The 23,803-nt window shown below is 47.2% G+C and overlaps 2 protein-coding genes across 2 annotated transcripts in view; one reads left to right on the forward strand and one right to left on the reverse strand.

Annotated features, from left to right (window-relative positions):
• Nucleotides 1-838: 838 nt before the first annotated feature.
• On the forward strand, nt 839-7,441 carry znf526 (zinc finger protein 526). The gene is made up of 8 exons (XM_080472094.1): nt 839-1,040; nt 1,450-1,903; nt 2,005-2,174; nt 2,970-3,065; nt 3,246-4,018; nt 4,131-4,266; nt 5,300-6,868; nt 6,994-7,441. The coding sequence occupies exons 2-8, from the start codon at nt 1,582-1,584 to the stop codon at nt 7,150-7,152; spliced, it is 3,225 nt and encodes a 1,074-aa protein (XP_080328220.1). The 5' UTR covers nt 839-1,040; nt 1,450-1,581; the 3' UTR covers nt 7,153-7,441.
• Nucleotides 7,442-8,443: 1,002 nt separating this feature from the next.
• Nucleotides 8,444-23,803, reverse strand: part of cicb (capicua transcriptional repressor b) — a 36,549-nt gene continuing 21,189 nt past the window's right edge. Inside the window, exons 3-21 of the mRNA XM_080471111.1 lie at nt 22,069-22,218; nt 21,754-21,928; nt 21,075-21,186; nt 20,789-20,971; nt 20,578-20,710; nt 20,305-20,483; nt 19,878-20,016; nt 19,287-19,384; nt 18,156-19,194; nt 17,910-18,049; nt 17,586-17,746; nt 15,055-15,245; nt 13,004-13,438; nt 12,587-12,918; nt 12,347-12,505; nt 12,097-12,256; nt 11,840-11,974; nt 11,372-11,530; nt 8,444-11,287 (exon numbers count right to left, since the gene is read on the reverse strand). Coding sequence (XP_080327237.1) covers nt 10,998-11,287; nt 11,372-11,530; nt 11,840-11,974; nt 12,097-12,256; nt 12,347-12,505; nt 12,587-12,918; nt 13,004-13,438; nt 15,055-15,245; nt 17,586-17,746; nt 17,910-18,049; nt 18,156-19,194; nt 19,287-19,384; nt 19,878-20,016; nt 20,305-20,483; nt 20,578-20,710; nt 20,789-20,971; nt 21,075-21,186; nt 21,754-21,928; nt 22,069-22,218 — 4,370 coding nt within the window. The 3' untranslated portion in view covers nt 8,444-10,997. The remainder of the gene's footprint in view (nt 11,288-11,371; nt 11,531-11,839; nt 11,975-12,096; nt 12,257-12,346; nt 12,506-12,586; nt 12,919-13,003; nt 13,439-15,054; nt 15,246-17,585; nt 17,747-17,909; nt 18,050-18,155; nt 19,195-19,286; nt 19,385-19,877; nt 20,017-20,304; nt 20,484-20,577; nt 20,711-20,788; nt 20,972-21,074; nt 21,187-21,753; nt 21,929-22,068; nt 22,219-23,803) is intronic.

Raw genomic sequence — 23,803 nt, forward strand, 5'->3', positions numbered from 1 at the left:
TTGTTTAATGAGCAGAAGATACATTTTTATCCTGGTGGGCAATTGAGATTTATTTCATTCTTGTGTCTGCCTTAGTGGCAAGGCGCAAAGGTGTTTTTTCTGTAAGTAACTAGTCCCAGACCGTTGGGAGCACGAACACAAAAAAACATATGAAAAGATGCGAACGTTCGGGAATAAGTTGCAACAGCTTTTGTTCACAATTCGGATCACCGTTTCTGAAAAATCACATAAAAAATGTCCCATACAAAGCGGATGGGAGAGGTACCTGGTGGAGGTGATCAAAGGAGGAGGAGAGGAAGGCACACTACTATATTATACTATACTATACTATACTAATCACAAAGGGAAATTCTTCACAGTTTTGTTCCAAACAGATTATGATAAATAGAATAGAAAGTAAAAATATCAAAGAGAATGACAATTAATAAAGGAGATATTAAATATGAATAAGTACACAGATTAACAGTGACTATACTACAATATAATACTTACTAGTATAGTATAGTATAGTATAGTATAGAGCGTAGTGTAGAATAGTGTAAAGTACTGTTTGCTTTTACACCTAATACTTTTGTGTTGTTAATGTGAATACTTGGGAAGGACAAGAATACATTGAAATTATATTACAACGGAAATAACAGTAACCAACATTTTTATAGTTTACCATGCAAACTTAAATAATAAAGGCAAATTTTCAATGAGTTCATACACTAGCGTACCGGTGCTTTAGCTGTATGTTGAAAATAACTACATTTCCCGTGAGTAGACTGACGGTTATGATTGACAGGAAGTGTCCCCCAATCAGATCACCCAAAATATTCGAACTACCGCATTGGGCGGGGCTTCGTGTCACAAAAATGGAGGCGCTCGGCGGGCAAACGTTTCATTACACGCTTTGTAGCGTTATTTCTCACGGAAGCGTTTCTTTTTATTGATTCTCAAGGCGGAGGTGGTGGTCGGTGGCCGGCCGAGCACACGCACGGCTCCGGGAGCGAGGAGTGACGCCCCAGGAAGGTTCGTCCAGCGGCAGTAGATGAGACGTAAGTGGGAAAGAGAAGGGCCCGCCGTCGTAGCCTGAAAGCTTCGGGGAAAAGTGGGTAGCGCCGCCTGACGGGCCGCCCGGCGAACCGGGAGCCGCATTCAGGAAATCGCGGTGCGGACAAACAGGTCTGCAGTGTCGGAGGGAGCGCCGCCAACAGCCCTCCATACGCCATCACACGCAGTAAACAAAGATAGGAATCAGACTGGAGGAAGTCAGACAGCGATGTTTTCAGCCTCTGATGAAGAGTCGGTTCAGTAGACTGAGGGCCTTCATGGAGCTAACGACACACTTTAATCAACACTGCAGGCTGTTATTAATCTGCACACCATTACACGTGGAGCTGAACAAAAACTCAACGATGCCTAATTTAATCCTGCTTATTCATGTGTTTTATTCTTTTCGTACAGGCGTGCTGTTGCCTCTCTCAGTGGTAAAAAAAAAAAAAAAAGTTGTCTGTCGTCTGGCCATTCTGAAGATCCACTTGTCACTGGACAGGCATTATTCATGATCAACTCATAACCTCCATAAACATCTCAGACATGATGGCCGAGCAGCAGCAGCAGCAGCCGCAGCAGGAGGAGGAGGAGGAGGAAAGTGTTTATGTGGAGCACCAGTACATGTGCAGCGAGTGCCACCAACTCTTCAACACCCTGGAGGAGGTGCTCATCCACCAGCAGATCCACACCGGCCCAGAGGGCGAGGCGGGTGAGGCCATGGCCATCCAAGGAGTCCCAGAGATGATGGAGCAGGGCCAGCAGTACCAGTGTCTGGAGTGTGGGAGCCTCCTCATGAACCCAGAGGAGCTGCTGCTGCACCAGGAGATGCACATGAGGGAGGCGGGGATGGAGGTGGAGCAGCAAGGTGAAAGAAAGACGGACATCCTCATTCATTTATCAAATTCAAAGTTATGGTGAGGTGAAGAATCAAAACTGACCGGCTGTGTTCTTGTGACCGTTCCTCAGAGCTCTGCGAGGTCACGGAGATGCAGGAAGCCAGATCAGAGGTTCAGGTGGTGCAGCCGGTTCAGTACCAGTGTCTGGACTGCTTGGCACTGTTCGACTCGCCTGAGACCTGGCTGGAGCACCGGCGGACTCACAGCAGGAGCACCACGCACAGTAACACAGAGACCACAGTAAGAAACAAACAAAGTTAACCAGCAGGTTGCATTGTGTGTCAGAAGAGAAACAACAGACTTCAAGCTATTTTGATAACTGAGATTAGCTGAGTGGAGCCTGAGCTGACATCAGCATGTCACGTATTCCCTGATAGACCTTTAGTACAGGAATACACTGTACGGGGAACGTGGTGTCAAATTGCAAGCGCGGATGATTTTTGGCAATCTCAACGCTGTTGAAATTAAATAGAAAAAAATCTTCCTTATCCATGTTTGAACAAGATATTGTTTAGCTGCTGGCAGTGGAAATGATAAGAATTAACTCTATTTTAGGGATTGTTGCATCTAAAGTGCTGTGTAGGTGCAGTTTGAGGTAAGGGTGTTTTGTGGTGGGCCATTCTGAATGTCTGTGGTAGTGGAGTCAGAGTGGAACCACCCTCACCGCCCGTTGCAGGTCTTCTCTAGTCTGTACATCTTCACAGTGCGGAATGAAAAGCGAGTTTCCATGAGACTGGATGTCAGGTGGGGGATTAATAAATGCTGAAACAGCACACATGTGTACTTGGCTCCTCTCTGACGAATGGCAACCTCAGTAAACTGTTCCTGAAAGTATTTTCCTATAACTGGAAAAGCATTAGACCCCCCCCCCCCCCCCCCCCCACCAAAAAAAAACCCTTGATATTCACATAGCACAATCTGTGTGTGAGGAATTTAAAGTCAAGTACATCTGACCCAAAAGAGGAACTATTTACACTTAAGTTTCTGTTGCAATGCATATGTTTCATTAAAAGTGTATTTGTGTCCCTGCTACAGGAGTACGTGCTGCAACCGGACGGCACCATCACTCCACTGAACAGTGTTCAGAAGTACGTGCTGAGTGAGCAGCAGGCCGGGGAGATCCTGGCTCAGGTACTTTCATTTTAAGGCTCTCGACGTAAGAAATCTGTTTGGGGCCTGTCAGTGTGGACCAAAGTGCACATTTCATACGTTATAGTTTGTAGTGGGGGCGTTCAAATCTACTTGTTCCTGTCATATAACCGTTCAATACCCATATTTCTTGTCTTGTTCACACTCCTGTGTGTTTTCCAGGTCCTCGCTCAGCAGCAGCAGCAGAAGAAATATCACTCTGTTTCTAAAGCTGCTCCGGCCTCCCGCTCCGCCCTGCTGCCTCCCGTCACGCCGACGCCAGGCTCCGCCACCATGCACCTGCAGATCCTGACAGCTCAAGCTCTGGCAGACGGCTCCACCTCTCCCGGGCAGCAGCGCTCTCGGCTGCCCCCTCTGCTACCCACCACCGTGGCGCAGGCGCCCTCCTCCAAGCTGGGCGTCCTGGAGAACGGCGTGCAGCGGTTGGAGTTGAGACTGGCTCCCGGCGTCAGCAGGGACAATCAGCAGCAGCGGTCTGCAGAGATGGTGGTCATCCACCCTTATGAATGCTCCGAATGCTCGCTTCTCTTCCAAACGCCGGAAGACTTCCTGCAGCACCAGGGGGAGCACTTCCTGGGTCAGGACAAGGAGAGCGGCTCCCCGGGGGTCATGAGTGGCTTTGACGAGGCCCGAGGGAGGGAGGAGGTGGCGGAGAGGGCCGAGGACTTGAGGATGAGGGGCGACAGGAAGCCCGCCGTCTGGGCCAAACTCCAGAAGTGTGAGCTGTGCAGCCGCACGTTCACCTCCGTCAACCGGCTGACGGTTCACATGCGTGTCCACGAGCAGGGCACACACGAATGTCCCGAGTGCGGGAAGATGTTCAAGAAGCCGGCGTCGCTAGAGACGCACATGCGAACACACTCTGGCGTGGCCCGCTACCTGTGTGTGGACTGCGGGAGCGGCTTCACCACCGAGGTGACTCTCATCATGCACAGGTAAACATGCGCCAACGCGACGACAGCCTCCAGAAAAACCTTCGGCAAAACCAGAAACTCCCCTCGTGGTGAGCCGCCATGGCGTCTCATGCTCTCCTCTTCTCTCCCACAGGAAGTCCCACACTGCCGACCCGCTTCACAAGTGTCAGTTCTGCAACAAGACCTTCACCAACATGACCAAGTACCTCTACCACCGCCGGACGCACCTCAACCGCGACTCGGGCGGCGCAGCCTCTCCCGTCTCTGTGGTAATATAACCAGCATGTTTGTCTTCTGAATACTTTGACAGCCTCTGGTCAGTGCCGTGCAGCGTTTCCCTGGCCGGGCACCAATCAATGTGTTATTAATCACATTCAGAATGACTGTCTCCCCACCTTTACTGTCAAGTATTTCTTCAGGACATCAAGGTGGCAGCCCTTTGCTTTTTCTTTTTTTACCCCCACTTGTGGACGTCTATGTAATCATTTCTGAAATGTGAATGAGCTGTGACTATAGCTCTCATTTTGTTCTGATGTTTATTCTTTGTTTAAATGAACACATCAATCCTCCGCTGAGTGTCTTCACTTTGTTTTGGCGTCGTTATTTTGTGAGAGTCTCACCTGCGTGTCCTCCGTCCGTCCCTCCATCTTCTTTACCACTTTAGCCTGTTAAGAGTGTTTGAGCCTAAAGGTCAGGAACAGGATTCATTTAAAGTCCAACTGCTGAAATCAACACTGAGCTTTTTGAGGGCAGAGCAGCCGACCAGTGACCCTATAGGTGATGAAAGAAACTATTTATTTGTTTTATGAACGTTTAAAAGATCCACCTTTTGGATTGTTTACTTTTATTTCATCAGTTTTATGAGGAATACTCTCTCTGATAAGAAAACATACATACATTGTATAGCTACGAGATTTTCTTCTCACACGACTCAAGCAGTCCTGCCTTGTCCTCTGGAATATTTGATCATTTTCATTACACAAAATATTTGTTTAAATGAAGTGGCAAGCTTCCACCTCCATCTTTTAATCATTTATTTTTGATAAATGTAAAAAAACAAAAAGGTTAGTCTCACATTAAACCACTGATGCAGTTTGACGATTTTAAATGTATGCATTTTAGTTAACGTTAAGGGAAAGTTGGGAAACATGAGACTATGGAAAAACAGCTCATGTTACATTTTGATCAAGTTAATAACGTGTAAGCAGAGTTTTAGGGGATAACCTTCCGACGTCTCGGCTGTAAACCTCGACCGTTTGTTGCATTGTGTTTCATCTGGATGTATTCTTATGTTTCCCGCAGCTCTGCGCTCCAAGACGAGCGTCTGTCTCTGCTCTCGCCATCCTGGAGCGAGTGAGAGAGAAGAAGAACTCTCAAAGCGACAACACGGAGTTCAACGAGATGGCCCCGCTGACGGAGGAAGAGGCTAGAGAAATGGAGACTCCAAAGCAAAGTGACCAGAGAGAGTCCGAGGATAAGAGCAGCAGCAGCGTGGAGGCGCCGGCGCCCCCTAAAGGAAAAGCAGGTGATTCAAAGCAGTTGGGAGAAGCTGCTGGTTCTCCTTCGGATGCCCCTCAATCGGGGGGTCCTGGTGCCACTGCCGACTCAGCAGATTGTACGTCGGCGGACACCTCGGACAAAGGGGCTTTTTCCTGTCGTTCGTGCCCCCAAACCTTCCTAACCAAGCTGCAGCTGGTGCAGCACAGGCGCAAGGCCCACGCCCCCGAGTGCAGCTTCCTCTGCGGCATCTGCGGGAAGTCTTTCCGGAAGCAGATCCACGTGCGGAACCACATCCGGACTCACACCGGCGAGAAGCCCTTCCAGTGCGCCGACTGCGGCAAAACCTTCTCGTCTCTGGCCAACCTCATGCGGCACAGCCTCGTCCACTCCGGCCTGCGGCCCTACCGCTGCGACGTCTGCCACGTCTCCTTCACCCAGTCCTCCAACCTCCGCCAGCACAGCCTGCTGCACTCGACTGCCCCGACGCTGAGCTGTCCCGACTGCCCTGCCACCTTCCGGTGGCCCAAGAAGCTGGCGGCGCACCGCTTCACCCGCCACCCGGGGTCTCCGGCCCCATTCCCCTGTCTGCACTGCGAGGCCGGCTTCCTGACCAGGAGGCAGCGGGACGGCCACTGTCTGGAGCAGCACCCGGCGCTGGTGCAGGCAGGGACGGAGGCCAACAGCCAATCGGAGGTCGGCCAGGACATGACCGCCGAGCCCTCTACCTCGGCCGCAGGCGGGGCCACGTCGGGGGCGTCGCCCGGGCTGGTGAGAGGAGGTCTGGACTGCAACATCTGCGGGAAGAAGCTGAACTCTCCGGCCAACCTGCGTCTCCACAGACTGAGTCACTTCGCCGTGGGGCCGCGGCGGCCTCGCCACCCCCCGGGGAAACGCTCCAAAGCCCACCAGTGTCTGACCTGCGGGAAACTCTTTGTGTCGTCCTCCGGGGTGGCGCTCCACCAGCGGGTCCACACGGGCGAGCGGCCGTTCCCCTGCCACGTGTGCGGGAAACGTTTCCGCCAGAACACACACCTGCGGGAGCACCTGCGCACGCACTCGGGCGAGCGGCCGTTTCACTGCGACGTCTGCGGGAAGGGTTTCGTCCAGAGTATGCACCTGGTGGAACACCGGCGCACGCACACAGGCGAGCGGCCGCACACGTGCAGTCAGTGCGGCAAAGCTTTCAAGACCTTCTCCAACCTGAGGAACCACAAAAAGACGCACGCCAGGCAGCAGCGGCTGGACGAGGAGGCCGCCGCTCAGGCTGCCATGGAAACCAGCTCCGCCGTGGCCGTGGTGGACGCTTCAGCGGTGGACCTGTCCAACAGACAACCGCAGCTCATCCAGATCCAAACCTCAGACCTACAGCAGGTAAGAAACTCGTCTCTCTGTGAAGCTTCAGGATGTATCATCAATTCATACTCATCACAAGACGGTTGTCCAGGTGTTGAATCGTCTCCATGTTTTCCCACGCCCCCCTTCCCCCCCCCTGGAAGATGCAGGGCACCCCTACCATCATGTGCAACGAGTTTGGAGAGACGATCGCCATCATAGAGACGAGTGAAGGCGAGGCGCTGCCTCTGGAGCAGGCCCTGGAGATCTACCACACGGCTCTGGAGAACGGCCTGGCCGTGGACGGACTGCAGCTGATCTGAGCCACCGAAGAACAGAGTGACTCTTCATCCTGGCTGATAGCAAGACTCACTGACCACTGCCAGGGCTTGTGCCAAGAGGACAAAATAAAGACCAAAGTATGTTGATCACTGTTAAAATGATGCTCACTGAAGTCATTTGACTTGTTAATTTTTCGGGAAAAAAGGACCATTAGTTGTGCCTCAGCTATTTCTATGATTCATTTGATCATTTTTATGAAATGGATGTGACTTGGTCTCAAAGTTCCGTGATCATGTAAAGATGTGACGTCAATAAATGTTTTTCATCATGATCCAGTGTCCAATGATTTGAAATTCATCAATGTGAATGTTTTTCTAAATCTTTCAGGTGCCACCAGAAATTAAATTTTCAAACTTGACTTGAATATCAGAATGTTAAGTGTATTTAATCGTAGGAATCTATTGGATTGAAACGGATTTTCTCATCTTTCCTGTGCTTTATTGCTTTCTGCACTCCCACTGTAAGCAAAGTGGGAAATGCAATGAATAAAATAGTTTTTCAATTCAATTTGAAATTAATTTTAATCAAAGACATTTCAGATCAAGGTATGCACTTGTTTCTTCTGCTGTCAAACCAAATGATGGGATATCACACAAGAGTTTGGTCGAAGCCCACGTGAAAAAACCAAATCCGCACTGAACTACATCATAGCAGCCGATTTTCAAACATGGACCTGAATTAAAGTGCTGAGAGTAAAGAGGAAATCCTCCTTCACAACCTGACCTGCTTTTAAAGTGCATCGAAACATTTTCACTGCTTGAAAATGTAAAGTTTGATAAAGATTTGGAGACAAAAAGTTAAACATGACTTGTGCCTGACGGGTTAACAAATAAAACTGAACTGTATGAAGAACTGAAATGTGAGGGAGGAATTTGAATAATGTGACCGGAAGTTTGGAGGGCGATTTTCTAGGTCAAAAAGCTCAGAAGAAAAATTTCAAGTACTGAATTTGAACATTAACTCAATTCTAACAAACTAAATAATTCCTCTGAAAGAAATTAAATGTCACCACTGAAATTTAATATCAAATTCCATTTTAAGAAATTAAACTCAGTTTCTTGAATCCCAACATTCTTTGATACTTTCAGTTCACCGATTAAACTACCAGTAATCTGGGAGCAGAGCAAGATCCGGAAACCTCGTATAACATTTGTCACTTCCACAGCATGAGGAGAAAAACTAAGTATTTGCAGCCTGATATGAAAGCAACCATTTAAAAATGTTTCAATATTTATGTGAACCACTTACATTTTTTTTTTTTTTGTTCAACCTCAGTACATTTCACACTGAAACCAAAACAAAATAAAGTAAAATGTACCTGGTCGATGGCCGGACCTTCCAGATTCTTCAGAGTTCTTGTGTGCTGAAGAAAACACTTGAGTCACATTTAAGCCAGTCTGACTGAACAGACTTCCTTCCCGTTTGGATCGAAAGGAAACGAGCTGCAAGACGAGGACGGATGAAGAAGCTCCGGCTCTTTGAGGCGGTTTGTCCTAGTTTTGCTTAATTTTGAGTTTTGTGACCCAGGAGCCAGCAAAGTTAAACCTCGAGCACACGCTTATTAACACGCCGGGCAAGAGTGTATGAAATGGAAGTTGTGCGAGCAGCTCAATGATCAATATTAACCATGTAACCTCAGCCTGACGTGAATTGAATTACCACTTTTAACCACTAGGTGGTGTGACGAGTAGCACTGCCTCAGTCTAACCGGAGAAACAAAACAAAAGTGGGCATAAACAGACACTTTGTTACAATAATGATTGAATAAACTTCCAGTCGGACTGAAGGCAGACGGGACTTTACAGCGACTCAGCATCGCCACCCGGTGGACACACGTGGCATTACTCACTGCACCTTTAAGGAAAAGCCATTTTTCACATTGCCAGCGATAAGTCACTTTAATTGAACACCTAGTTTTATTTGCATACTGAAAGATACAGATTACAAACTTAAATTATGGATAGAAATTCCTCTCTTGCATACTTGAACAGCAAAACAAGGAGTACAACACAAAAAACCATTAATAGCCATGTTTATTATTGTCCCCCCCCACCATTTCATGTGTTTCACCTTCGGTAATGGTGTCTTTAAAAGTCAAACTTATGATCAATGACAGATTTCCTTATCAATAATATAACGAGTCTACTGACTCTACAGTAATTATTTACAACACAACCAAGTCTTGCACAAAGACACAACCAGTATTATGTCCTACCAGCTCTTTGATTGGTTACCTTCCCGTCACTTCCTCCGGTTTTCTCTCAGCCCGTCTGAAAAAGGTCTGGAGAGAGCAATAAAGTGACAAAGGGAGGAAGGAGGGGGAGGAACCGAGGTGGAGGGAGGAGATGTACAAGTGTTGAGGCTAAAAGAATCGAACTCGGCGAGGGACAGAGAGGCATTACAGGCTGGTCTCAAAACAAACGGCTTATTACTGCTGAAAGAATACAAAGGTCCACGTTGTGTTCTTCTTCTCCCCTCTTTGAAACGAACCGTAAAAAGAATTGCACCGCAGGTCCTTACTGAGGTGAGAGGAAAGTCAAGGGAAGACTACGATGGAGGAACTGTACAGGTGTGGAGCAGCTTCTCTCACCCGCCTCCCAAATTGTTAAGAGAGAAAAAGTAAAATAAAATAAAAAAAACTACTACAAGAAGCCAACAGCTGGCAGAAGTGAAGGAAACATCTGTCTGGCTGCTGTAAGAACGGAAACAAGGACCCAGGCTCACTGCAACGATATGAGAAGTAATAATAAGAGTAAGAATAATAATAACCGTAGGAAGAGTACAACAACAAACTGAGTATGACAATGTTAAATACAAATCAAATCATTAAAAAAAAAAAAAAAGTTAATAAAACTGCTTGGCATTAGAGGATTAAGGTCGTCTCAGCCTGACCTGTGAAACTGAGAGCCAGGATGTGCCCAGTGACTCTGACCCGCCTCCTTCCTTCGTGGCGAGCAAACGAGAGGCACAGGAATGCTCGGCTCCTACCCACTGGCTTGTGCTCGGCTCAGCCGCCAGAAGGGAGGACTCGGCCAGTCAGGTAAAAACAACAGGAAAGATGGCACTGCCAAAAGTCCACTTAAAAGTTTCAGTCACTTTGTTTCAGTCACTCCTGGTGAACCTCCCCTGAAGGTCGACAGGCGAGCAGAAGAAAGAAAGAAAGAAAAGAAAAACATCTTTCCAGGTCCACTGCAACAAATTCTCTCGTCAAATCAAATGGTTTGCGGCTGCTGAGGGCCCAGCCCCCGACAGCCAGCAGGAACTAAACACCAGTTTACAACACGTACATACAAGGTTGTTCCTCAAGCAGGTATTTCAGCTGCTTTTATTCTAAAACTACTAAAAAAACAGACACAAAAAAAAACCAAATATCAAAACATAGAATGTCCCCTTTTTAAAAGCGCCACCGCAGGTCTCAGTCCGACGTGAGAACCTCGTTTTCTCCTTCAAGGCAAATGAGTGCAGATGTACACAGTGGTCCTTCGTTCACTGGCATCGATGGGAGGTTAAATACAGATTGCTAATTCAAGTGAGGGAATAAAAGGGTTTGAGTACGCGTGGTGCAGGAGTTTTGGTGCCACTGGTTTTCAAAATGTCCTTTTTTTTTTGGTGTAAGGATCACATGTGACAGAAAAAAAAAAAAAAAAAGTAGGTCCCAACATTGCCCACTAACCTCTGTCACTCTCAAAGGTCGGCTGCAGAGGATGGAACCAAACTGAAGAGTAAAGAGTGTGAGTAAAGCGTGACAGTGTGTGTGTGTGTGTATATGTGTGGGGTGAAAAGGTCACCAGATACTGATTGGTCAAATCGAATGTGTCAGCATCCCTCATCTAGAGGAGTCCTGGGAGTCGCGGGCGTCCTCCGGGACGGCGTCTGTACCCTGTTCCACGTCTTCATCCTGCAAGTCCCCGCCCCCTCTCACGGGCCCCTCCCCCATCTGAGAGCCCGAGGGTCCGGGCAGCGAGCCCACCAGGTCAGAGGCGCTCAGGCCGGGGCCGTCGGAGGGAGTGGCTGTCTGCATGATCTTCTGCCGGACCTCCCTGATCTTCAGCTGCAGACACACCTTGGTGGGGAAGATGTCGGAGTATCTGGTCTGGAAGGCTGCGGTGGCCTGAGCTGGAAGCAGGACGGTAAATATATATTTTTTAAAAAACGTCTGCAAAGGGAAACCTGATCTGATGTGAGGTTTTGACGTCTTACCTGATGGAAAGAAGCCCTGCTCCTGGAATAGCTGCATGACCAGCGCTCTCCTCTGGTCCAGGGTTCGTCTCAGCGACGAGTACGGCACCTTGTCAAACTCCAGCTCTGCCAGGATGTCTTCTCCATCCGGGGCCGGGAGGGGGGCATGCACATGGAGCGCTTCAGGACGAGGTTCAAGAATAAACAGCATTGTTTAGTTTTTGTTCCTCAGCAACAAGTAGAACAAAACACTGAATAGTAACAGTAGTAATAGTAATGAATAGTAAGAATCCTTCTTATTGCCTCAAGTTTAATCAGCCACTGATTCCAGATTTTAAAACTCAAATATTATTGATATGAGAACAATGTGAAACTTTATTTTAAATCACAACAAAAAGCAAACTTTCAACGCCCTCGAAGCTGGTGGGACAAAGTGGGATAACCTTGATTATAAACGTGTCCTAAAGCTTCCTGCAGTGTGTGAATTACCTGCTCTGTCGAAGGTGAAGATTTCTCCCTCGCACTTGGCAGCACTTTTCGGCGTGTTGGGCTCAGAGCTGCAGCTGGAGCGCCGCCGACTCTTCCTCTTTGGAGACACTTGATCATCAGTGGCCGAGTCCAAATCTGAGGGTGAACGATTCACAATCCAACATTTAGGGCAAACTGGCTGATTTCAAATGGTCCAGAAGCCGTTCACCCACAACAATAAGATAGAAAAGTGTACAAATGATGAAGAGCAGTGAGACCTGTTGAGTTCTTCCTCTTGCGGCGGTAGCTGCCCAGGATGGCTCGGGGGGAAGTGGCCAGACTCTGCAGGGTGGGTGAAGGCAGAACTTCCTCGGGCCGGAACTCGGGCAGCTCGGCAAAGCGTTCCTCAAAATACACCTCCGACAGCACCCTGCCAGTCCAACACGCAGACATGCACACAACGCACAGTATATACACACCGTCCATCCAACAGCCAGCCTGCGTTCCATACTCGAGGGTTTTAACTCACTTGTCCACCGAGTCGAAGGTCTTCTTCAGCGGAGGCGGGCGAGCTTTGACCTTTTTGGGAGTCGGGCCGTCTTTGTCAGTCTGCGGGGGAGGCAGGGTGGGTTCGGTGGCTGTCGGAGGGGGGAGGGGAGAGGAGGGGAGGGACTCCTTCCACCCGGCCTGCACAGACAGTCCAACACAGCGGTTACAATCAGGAGCACGGCCTGGTTTGGTCTGCAGCTGGGTAAGTTTGTCTCTCACCTCTTTGGTTGTGCTTTCTCTGTTCCTGGTTTCAGAGGCGTCTGCAGCGCTGCATCCCTCCGTCCCCCTGTCGGGGGGCGGTGGCTCCTCGCTGGGGTGTGCTGACGGAGACCTTGTGTGCCCCGCAGGCTCGGGATCAAAGGAGAAATGACTGTTGGCTGCAGCTTCCTTTTCCCTCTCCCTCTCCCTCTCCCGGTCTTTGTCCCGGTCTCTCTCTTTCCCCCGGCCCCCCCCATCATAGCTGCCCACAGGAATGGTCGCCACCGTCGCTTTCACCTTTTGAGGGATTCGGACTGGAAGCGGGGTTAGTTTGGGCGTACCTGGCGCGCTGCCTGCAAAACAAAAATGATAAAAACATTAGTGACGTAAGCTTGATTATTCCCAGTTTTGGATTCTAAATAGGACAGGCAGGCGTACCGGGCGTTTGCATCTGAAGAGGACTGCAGGGCCTTAAGGACACAGCTGAGCCACTGGGGGGTGCCACTGAGCTGCTGCTCATGGCGGTCTGCGCCGGCCTCTCCAGCTGTCTGTCTGGATGTGTCAGCAGCTCGGCCTGCCTCTCGGCCGGCCTGTCAGTCTGTCTGTCCGCATGAGGCTGCGGATGTGGGTGCATGATGGCGACGGGCGTCGTCATGTGTTTGGGCAGGATGTGGGGGGAAGCACTGGAAGGGCTGGAGGAGACAGAGTACACCACGCTGGGGGGCACCGCTGCCATGGAGACCACCCCTGTTGCCATGGAGACGCTAGGTGAAGAAGGGTAGATGGCCGTGACTATCTGGCCCGCGGAGCCTGAGGCGGGGGCCGAGGTGGGGGGCTGCTGAGACTGAGCCGTGGCGATGAGGGGGGGCTGACCTGGAGGACGGAGACCGGGGTCAAACTTTCATGTTGCACTGATAATCCAAAAATATTCATGTGATGTCTTCACCTCAAAATCACTGTCGGGTAAGATTTTGTACCGATTTGTCGAGACGTCAACATATGCAGAACATGAATAATTCCACAATTACAGACATTATCAAGGCAGGTGATGGTTTTTAGATTCACACAAGACTGAAGTGAGCGGTCAGAAAAGAAGTTAAATCTGCTCACTGGACTCACAATTTGATATTCGCACCTCCAACTAAAAACACAGCTGAAGCTCATCAACTCCAACGTGTTGGTGTCAAACTATTTTTACAGCTCAGTATAAAAACAACAACAAAAAAAATACTTGACCACTTATTTTTCCGTGAGTCATTTACAGGAAACGTCTCAGGGTTAATTTCAAAGGGGTTTTTGGACAAACAGAGTTTGTTACTGACGAGTCACATAACAACCCAAATCACTCCAGAATCTTTAGATTTTTTCCAGATAACAACTATTCCAGTCACCTGGGATTAATTCCTGTGCTGCTGAATAAAAAACCATGCAGGTCTGTTAGTTAAGACCTCCAAAAAGCAAAAGAAAAATCTCACTGAGTCATGCGTTTGCACCGTTACCTGTAAGGTCACAATAACTCAGCTCATTTTCATTTCTCAAGAAAAATAATCAGTTATATAAACTGGACATTTCCCCAACACATTATTATTCGTTTGTCAGATTGATTTTCTCTCTAGAAAAGATGCTTAAAAAAATGCCTCGGGTTTCTTCAGAGAATAAAAACACATAAATAACTTGGAACTTATTGGCCAAGATGGATCAACATTTAAGTCTGTTATCCATACAAACTGTTGACATTGGTGACCTTCTATAAAGATCATGCATGATTAAAACCTTTGTTCACTCTTATAAACACAGAGATCGTGTCTATGCAACAGTTCACAACTCTGGAGCATTTGTGTTCGACTTCCTGTTTATGGAGGTTTTTTTTTACACCTACAAAAGAAAAAAAAAACCCACTACAACGGATATAAATATCTAAATATGTGAAATTAGCTTATTAAAGTGATGAGTCTTTTTTTTTTTTTTACGTATCTTTGGTTGCTCTTCAACATGTTTTTTTTTTTTTAAAGAAAGAGTAAATCACTATCGTTGAGACATTAAAATACTGGGGTTTTTTTTATAATTAATGTAATTATATTTGTAGATTGTTGATTAGATTGTGCTATGGACTATGCAATTTGAAGAAAATCAGAACGAATCTTTAAGGAATTAAAAATTTCGGGCATCTTACTTACAGTAAAAATTTCACTCGATCATGTTTCTCTCATTTGTTTGAACCAGTGACCATAAATTAACACTATTGTAATCTAAGTTTTTTTTTTTTACTTGATGGTGAATGTTTCAGATGAAAAAAAGTTTATTACAGCTTCAACAGCTCATCTTTGTTTTTAGTTAAACTAAATGTGCTAAGTTGTGTTTCACCCCCTGAGAATCTTTTTTAAGTTTATTCTCAGTCACTTAAATAATGCACACTATTAATTCAGCAGCGACAATGACAGATTTGGAAAGAAATGGCAAATTGTTTTGTTTTTGTTTGATCCTATTACCTGCGATCAGCGGCTGGACGAGCGTCTGCCCGGGTGGTGCGATGGTCGTGAACCCGAGCGTGGCGAGGGGCGAGGGGACGTACGCAGATCCAGACACTGGCAGAGCTTGCTGGGCGGGAGAAGTGCCGGTGGTGGAGGAGACTATGGGGATAGTAGAGGGGACCCCTGGGGTGGACTGGACGTAGGTGATCCTGCACACAAGGTACAGACAGAGATGGTAGGAGAATATTAAAAACAAAGAGATGGGATGGTGACATTTCACGTGACTACAAAAAGAGAAACAGCGCTGCGGGTTCAATAATGAGGCAGAATGAGGTGCGATCAAAAAGAAAGAGGAAGACAAAAAGAGAAGTGGTGCAGTGAGGGTCAGTTTGTGAGTACATCCCAGCAAGTAGCACGATGTGACTAGCACTCTGTGTGTGTGAGGAGCTGAGAGGTAGTGTGGGGGTGGTAGGCCACCAGCAGCATGACTAACACATCCAGAATAGAGCTGCGGTTACATCTGCACCCCTACTGGAGTTTTGGTCTTTTTCCATCATCTCCTCACTGTGCTTTAAAAATCAGGACATATTGGAAGCCATACAACTTCCTAACATTCATTATCATTAATTTTTCCTTAATTCATTTTGTATTCGACAATAATAAAACCTCTTACAGAGTAATCGCCACACTACGAGTTACTTGATGTCTTCTGGAAGAAGATTTTTTTTCCTTTAACAAACACTAGAAAAGCCCACCGGAGACAAAAAAAACCCCTTATTTAAAACCACAATAGGCATAAAACAGTCAATTTGGAAAAGTATTTTACTGCTGAATAAACCTTTTATCATCTGTTCAATGGGAAAAATTGTCATGTAAACACTCCTTCTGATTGCCTTGTTTTTTCCAGAGTAAAAACACTCTACTCTGCGTACTCACTCGATTCCTTAAAGCTCTTAATGATTCAAGGGGCGATATTGTTGGTTAAGCAATGTTTATGGGAGATTCTGAATAAAGTCCCATGAGTGGCTGGCCTCGTTCGTTTAATTGCTGCTGTAGTGCCTAAAAAGCAGCAAAGAGCAGCTTCTCAGTTTAAATGTCGTAGTTCACATGTAAACACCATGCATATTTCATACATGAAATATCACTGCTTCTGTGCAGCTGACAGTAAACTGTCGATAATGGAGCGATTACGCAGATAAACAGTAGATCAGGGGCTCGAGGGGCGACGGTGAGTGGAGCTGGCATATGTTCATTAATGGATGTCTGTTTATCGGTGCTGACTCAAGCTTTACTGGCACGTAATTTGTTTATAACCCTTCCAGACATCTGATTTGGAATATTGTCGGGTTCGTCTCTCTGTTATAGCTTTTAGGCTGTCAGTCTGCATTACGGAAACGTCCCACTGTGACTGTTTAAAGATTCAAGCTGTAAGACAGAGCTAAAAATCCAGCTGTGAGATTAAATATTATCAGGGGGGCAGAAGAGCTTTCACAGTGAACAGAGATGACAAAACCTGACGGCCATCTTCTTTATCATCAAAGTTATAATCTACACCAGCCACAGTGTCCAGAGCATGCTTGAAAGTAATGTATGGATTATTTTCAGTCTAAAATGTTCCCAAGCAACAACAACTTATTGTAAGAGATGCCAAGCTAACCAGTGCAATCCAACTTAATACCACATTGTGTCACCAGATAGTGTATCGAGTCCCTGTACCGCTCTTCCTGCCTTCACTTCAGGCACAGAAGCAAAAGATTTGGATATTAAACAAAAGAAATATGAGTGCTTAGGTTTTTCAGGAACAGCAAACTATGAAAATGCAGTGTTGCCCCACACAGCACAAAAGTCACCTTATTTTATCCCCTTTTGGTAGGTATGGGGTCGATGTGAGCGGGTAGCTGGTTGAACTCTGAGCAGAAGCTGTGTGAACAGCAGAGAAATTAAATATTTCAGCTCAATGGCATTTGGGCAAAAAGGATAATGTGGTATAATGAGGTCAATTGCGTTGAAAGTTCTGCAAAAATTGTGCCGAACTAGATGGAGAAAGGGAGTTTCTGCTGATCCATGGGAAGAATTTTTGCCGGTGATGAAAACAAAATGCAGTAATAAATACATTTCACTTGGAAATAAGAAAAAATATTAACTGAAAACACTTATTGAGAATTTGCTTGTGCTAATTTAGGACTAGTACGACAAAAATGAAGCACATTGAACTTTAATTTTAAAACTTAATAGTGTTTTTTTTTTTAGAAGCTTTAAACCTTAATTGAACCCATTTTATTATGCAGTTGTGTGAATGAAGCAGAGCAAACAAAAGCATTTAGATTGTACTATTTTTGAGTTTAAACCTCAGGATAGGTTTCAGGATAGATTTTCATGTCTGAAATGTATTGGCACTCTTTGTTTTGGTCGTTCATGATTATAAAATGATCCCATCAGTTCACGCTGTTGTGCCACAAAAACTGCTGTCTGCCAGAAAAGCATAAAGATTGTGGTTTTGGCTGGTTACAGAGCTACTGCATTTGTGCTTGCTCTGCGGCGATTCCTACCTGGTTGGTGCAGGTGGTAACAGCACAGCCTGTGAAGGGGCTGATCCTGGAGCCACCATAGCAGCGGTGCCCACCGTTACTGGGAAGGGACTGGCAGGATGCACTGCCCCCCCCTGAGGCAGCTGGGACTGCACCACAGGCATGGGGGCAATCTGGATGATCTGCAGAGGCACAGACAGAGGAGGCCATGAAGAGGAGAGGAAACCAAATACAAAATCTATGAAGAGGCAGGGTAAGTGGCTGAGTCGACAGTTTGCTTTTACTTGGAAGTTATCGACAAAACGGCTACAGTTTAGACAAATTATCAGCGGCACATTTGCTGACCTTGCTTCCGGACTGAGCTCCGTTCTGGACAGGAAGAGGTGGAGCCACAAGGGGAAACTGTTGGGTTGGGGCTGGTGCAGTTCGGACTGTTGCCATGGGAACAAGCATTTTACCCTGGAGCACCGGAGACTGTGTTTGCACTGAAGCAGAGACAAAGAGACGACAGGGGGGTGGCGGTCACTGGGAGTCACTACAGATTTTTGGCAGAACAAATGGCACTGTCATGTCTGCAGTGGAAGCTCTCACCTCTGGTTCCCGGGCTGACCACTCCCACCGTTGGGCTGGACGCGTATCCTGTCATTGAACTTGTACCCTGCTGTTTTCCGTTGACCAAGGACATGTGTGTTGGTGGGGCTGTGGGCAGGTTGAAGATACTGGTTGGCTGGCTGAGCTGCTGAGGTGGACTCTTGGGGTTGGTGTTGGCAGGTAGGGTGGGCAGAATGTACTGAACTTGTGTGATGGCCTTACCCCCAGGGGGAGCCAGTGAGGAAGCGGGGAGAAACTGGGGCTGAAGCAAGGACATAGGCAGGGGCCCGTTGGTTTGGCTGTGCGGAGCTGAAATAGTTGTGGAGGAGAGGGTCTGCTGCGGGGAGGGGTGCGGCTGAGGGGAGGGGGTGATGAGCTGTACAGCAGGTTGGCCAGACAAAGCCCCTCCTAACACCAAATTAGTCACTACACCACCGGGACCCACACCTGCACCTACAGGATTTGGAGAGGATGAGGAGTAGTACCCACCCCCACTAGCTGTGGCCCCGGCTCCTGATCCAGAACCAATCACCAGTTGGTGGTGGTGGTGGTGGTGGTGGTGGTGCTGCTGCTGCTGGGGGGTCAGTGACTTCCTCTCTGGTGGATGTGGGCTGGAAGAAGTTCCTCCATCTCTGGGTTTGCTGGCAATTGGGAGCGGCGTACTGATGACAGGACGCATCACGTTGGTCACCACCGTGGAGGCCACCCTCACTGCGCCAATGCCCATGAGGGGGTTGGTGCCCAGAAGACCTATTGATGAAGACGGAGGCCCTCCAGCTGAAGAAGGGACTGACTGGCCAGAGGAGAGGGAGAGAGAAGAGGCGGGAACATTTCCCCCTCCCTCCCCCACAAATGTATCTTTACCATCTCCCTCTCCTCTCTCCTTCCTCCTGAGGTCAGAGAAGCCTCCGCCTCCTGATCTCCCCTCGTCGTATCGCTTGCTGGTGGGGTAAGAGGACAGTGAGACACTCCTGCCATGAGGGGTGTGATGTGAGGATGAGGATGATGCAGAGGAGCAGATGACTGGAGCAAAAACTCTCTGAAAAGGATGACAGATGCATCTTATTAATTAATCAAATTGGGATGTCAGAAAGTGAAACTATCAACAAACGGGAGACGAAATGTTGTTACCTTGCGATCGCTTTCATCTCCTGAACCGTTCTCACTATCGCTGTCCGTCACCCGCTCTTTACACTTGAGGTCTATGGAACTGCTAGGATAAGGGTCCTCTGTGGGGGAAAGAAAAAAAGAAAAGCCACTACAGCTTCACTTGACAAGCTCTGAAACCTAAAATCTATTTTAAACCTGCTTACAGGTCCAAAGAACAAGTTTAGTCATCGTGCAACGTGTTATTCTGTGTTTGTATTCCTCTTCTGGACGAACTTTCACCAAACAAGAGATATTGTCCAAACCAAATTTGAATAAAATGACTTGGATAAAGTATCAATTACAGAAATAACCATTTCCGTGGTATGGATATGAAACGTCTTACAGAATATATGGCATGCAACTGATCGACAAAATCTCTTGCGACAAGGTCACATGAAAGCATCGCTGCTGCCACCAAGTCTGAATCCTGAGAGAACTTTATTGCACCGTTGGAGGAGATTTCTACTCGCATGAAAGTAACAATCTGGGGCAGCGACAGAAGACATGTATTCTTGTGCTTTATTTTGTCTGCTCTAATATGATCAAATGAGAAGAGTGAAGCTGACTTCTCACCAATGACATCATCATCACCCTCCTCCTCACAGATGACCATTCGCTCCTCATCACTGGTCATGTCCTCACTGACTCCCCGCTGAGATTGCGACAGCGGAGGAGCATGGCTCGAAAACTGGCTGCCGCCGTCTCCGCACATCTGAGAGAACGTGGACACACATTTGAAAGTCTCCTCACTGGTACAGGTTTATTACTGCAAGTGAGTTATCTGTACATGCTCTCTTAAACTGCATCTCGAGATGTTTGTGCTTGCAATTGCATCAGAAATGATGAAGTGAAAAGCAAATCCAGCAAATGGTATCTAATCCAGGGACAACAAACTGTGGCTTTAATTAGTTTTTGTTTGAATAAAAACCTATAAACACTGCCACAAGTACCGACTGCTTGCAGTATGTTTTGCAATGAGACAAAAGCTCTCTCCTCTTACCTGTGCCAGTTCTGCCAGAGCTTGTGTGTTTCCCCTGTCGCCCCGCTCCAGGCTGTGCACGGCGCTCTGAGAGAACGCTCTCGGACGAGTAAGCTGACCCACAGGACCCTCTGCTGTGCTCTTCTCTGAAACTCCCACTACACCGGTGATGACTCCCTTCAGCTCCACAGAATGGGGCTCTATAATATTGAAATAATATTTTTTTTGAAAAGCCCGTCAACAAATTGAAACTTGTCTGGATGTTGTGCACTGTGAGAGCCAGGTGACACTGACCTGTGGATTCAGACATACTCCTCTCTCGGATGTCTTTGCCCCCAGGGACCCCACGACCTTCAGAGCTGGATTTCTTCCTGTCTTTGTTGCACCACTTCCAGTCTGGGTGGGCCTTAAAGTGGGCCTCTTTCACCTGGGGAATAGAGAAAGATAATACGTGTTATATATGTCCCACTGCTTAGATTATATATTTGTACGAGTATCTGTGTACCTGAAAGGCTAAGTCGTGGTATTTCTGTTTCTCTTTAGGTCCCAGGGCATACCACCACTCCCCAAGAATCTTGCTGACTGTCCGATTGTCCTGGTTTGGGTGACGCTGGTGCACCAACGCTCGATGGCGCTTACTGAAAATCATAAATGCGTTCATTGGCCGTCTGATGTGGTCCTTCTCCCTCTGAAAGAATAAGTGGGGGAAAAAAAACATAAATATTACAATACACATATAAGCCTAAGAAATACTGAGTATAGTGATGCTGTGGTTGCAGTGCAAAATCTACCTTTCCTGGGCTGCTCTTGTCTCCGTCTTTGGGCAGTGCACTGAGGGACTGAGTGCGTCTCTTTACTGGAGAAGTAGTGAGGGGCGGTTCAGGTATGACTCCTGGGAGGAAGCTAACAGGGGAACAAAAACATCACTTGGTCTACAATCTTCAGCAGAATTGTAATGACCGACAGTGCGCAGACGGACACTGACACACACTTTTTTTTTCCCCTTTACCATTTGAAATTGTAATTTTCTATATCACATTGGGTTTGATTTGCCTTGGAGATGTGAATTTTATTTTAGATATAGATACAAAACACAAGTAGCTCATCTCCCATGAGATGCATCAGCAGATTCAGCAGCCTGTCCACTGCCTTTCATATAGTGATAGAGACCAGAGATGTAATGCTTTTGTTCCCATCTGCTTTGTTCTGGCATTGAGCTCCTCTGCCCAAATTAGAGCGAGGATACAGAAAATATCACACTCCCTTACTGTATGTGTGGGTACACAGCACCACACGAAAAATTGCTGTGAAGGCTTGCTTGAACAAATACGTAACCACTTTAAAAGGATGAACAAGGATAATGCCTCAAAGTATGTGCTTATGCATCTCTGAGTTTCTGTAGTCGATGGGTTTCACCCACTAAATCACAAAAAAACCAAAACAAACAAACAAAAAAGCAACCGCTCTTACGGGTCATCCACATCACTCTCAGTTTCACTGTCTGGCCTCTCCCTCTCTGCATCTCCTTTCTCCTTCTCTGGAGGCGGCTCATCAGAGGAAGGGGGGGGCCGGGATGAGGGACCTCTCTCGACTGTGGGAGGGGCCTCTGCAGGTTCCAGTGACAGCGCTGCCACCCCCTGACATTCTGGGGAAAAACAACAAAACAGATGAACAGCAAATTCAAGCAGAATGAATAATAAAAATAGAAACCTCTGAAAACTGGTAGATCAGTGGCGAAAACAACTTCTCCACAGCGATTACATCAGTCTTAAGCTGATACAGTACCTGTCTTCAGACTTGTTGCTTGGGGGTGGTTAACTGGGTGCTGCCCCTCTCCTGGCTGGGAGGGAGCATCTGACTGGGTAGGTGCTAGAAAGGGGACCAGCGAATGCCAAGGGAAGACTGGAACTGATCTGGGCTCGACATTGGTCCACACTGCAGAAGAAAAAAATTTATAATTCTCAGAAATCACATTCAAAGGAGACAGTCTATTTTAAATTCAGATCATCATGCTACAATTTCCTTTGCCAGGAAGCCACAGCTTGTACACTTACTTCATGGCTGTCTGGATAATTTAGTGAACAAATCTGATAATTTCACATTGTGCTTTTGTTTTAACTTTAGTTGGAGAATCGAAATAAATACAGAATCTATGAATGTTGATTTGGATACAGAGCAATGGATTATTTCAACTTGGAGGTTAGCTAACACTGGAGATGGTGGTGGTGGTGGTGGGGGCAGCAGCCCATTACCTGGCAGAAAAGAAGAGCATCAGTGCTTTCAGAACTACCAGGAATATCAGTGCAGCCACAAAAGCAGACCTCAATCCACTTAACTGGTTAAATCACTTCAACAACAGCAGATGTACAAAAGGACTCTCTGTTCTCAACAACAGGCTGCATGTAGGAGAACAGAAGCTGTTACATTCTGAACCATCGTAAATTAATCAAAAGCTGTTCAACTCATGTGCATTTTCATCATTGAATCAAAAAGTCATAAAAATGCTTTTCTGGGGGAAAAAAACATTCAAATCCATCCCATTACAGCCTTCATAAATAGGTTGAACACTTCAGATTGCACATTACTACAGCCAAATAGTAAATAAACATTCATGCAGGTATATAGAACTGACAAGAAAAACAAACATGAAAGGGGTTGTGACGTGGACTAACCAAACATGCTTAATCCTTGGCGAAGATACTGAGGATTCTCAGATGAGAACATGGTTGAATGGAATCTTTGATGTTCCTCCAAAAATAATGATAATGACAGGTCTTTCTTTTTCTCTTCAAAGTCTCTCTTCTACGACACACAGCAATCCAAGAGAGGAGACATGTTCAATCCCGAATCTCGAGCAGATATTGCTGGGAAGCGGATGACGACACGTGCTCAGTGGTGTTTGTATCCCTCTCATCCCCACAGGTTGCAGTCATCATTCACAACAATTACTGCATCATCTCCCGGAGCTGACGAGCTCTTCAAGATGCGTCATACGGAGGTATATTTTTTTTCTTCTTCAGGTAAATAAAGTACGACAACAGGACTCCGTTTCGCAGAGTGCCGCAATCGAAGAACGGCATCGGCGGACAAAATGTACTGTAAACGATCACAATAGGAAACAAAACTTAAGGTAGCATCTGTGAGAATGTAATAGTGCAGAGACGACCCGCTGAGAAGGTGATTATGATCGAAGGCGAGCCTCCTCCTCCCTTTGGTCTAATTACCCCCGATGCCCTCGCTCCCTGTTTGTTTACATTACTACAGCAGCTCGGCCATGAAGGGGTTAACGAGGCCTCCAGCCCATCCACGGCCTGGGTTAAAACATCCGCCCGGGAACTACGCAGTCCTCCTGGGCCATGTCAGACCGTGCCTTGCGCTACAGTACGGCCGCAGGCAGGTTGGCTCGGCGGGGTGTTGAGAAAACTCATCAAGCCCGTCCCCCCCCCCCCCCGACTCGAAGAGCTCGCTGCTGCCAGATACCCCCCCCCCCCGTATCGATCTGGCTCTATGGCGCCGCACA

This window comes from Lipophrys pholis (assembly GCF_963383615.2).
Source record: "Lipophrys pholis genome assembly, chromosome: 9".
NCBI classification, from domain to species: domain Eukaryota; kingdom Metazoa; phylum Chordata; class Actinopteri; order Blenniiformes; family Blenniidae; genus Lipophrys; species Lipophrys pholis.

Coding starts and splice junctions, on each gene's coding strand:
- znf526 (XM_080472094.1), top strand. CDS start 1,582: ATGATGGCCGAGCAGCAGCAGCAGCAGCCGCAGCAGGAGGAGGAGGAG. Junction 3,066..3,245: donor CCGGGGAGATCCTGGCTCAG/GTACTTTCATTT, acceptor TGTGTTTTCCAG/GTCCTCGCTCAGCAGCAGCA. Junction 6,869..6,993: donor AAACCTCAGACCTACAGCAG/GTAAGAAACTCG, acceptor CCCCCCTGGAAG/ATGCAGGGCACCCCTACCAT.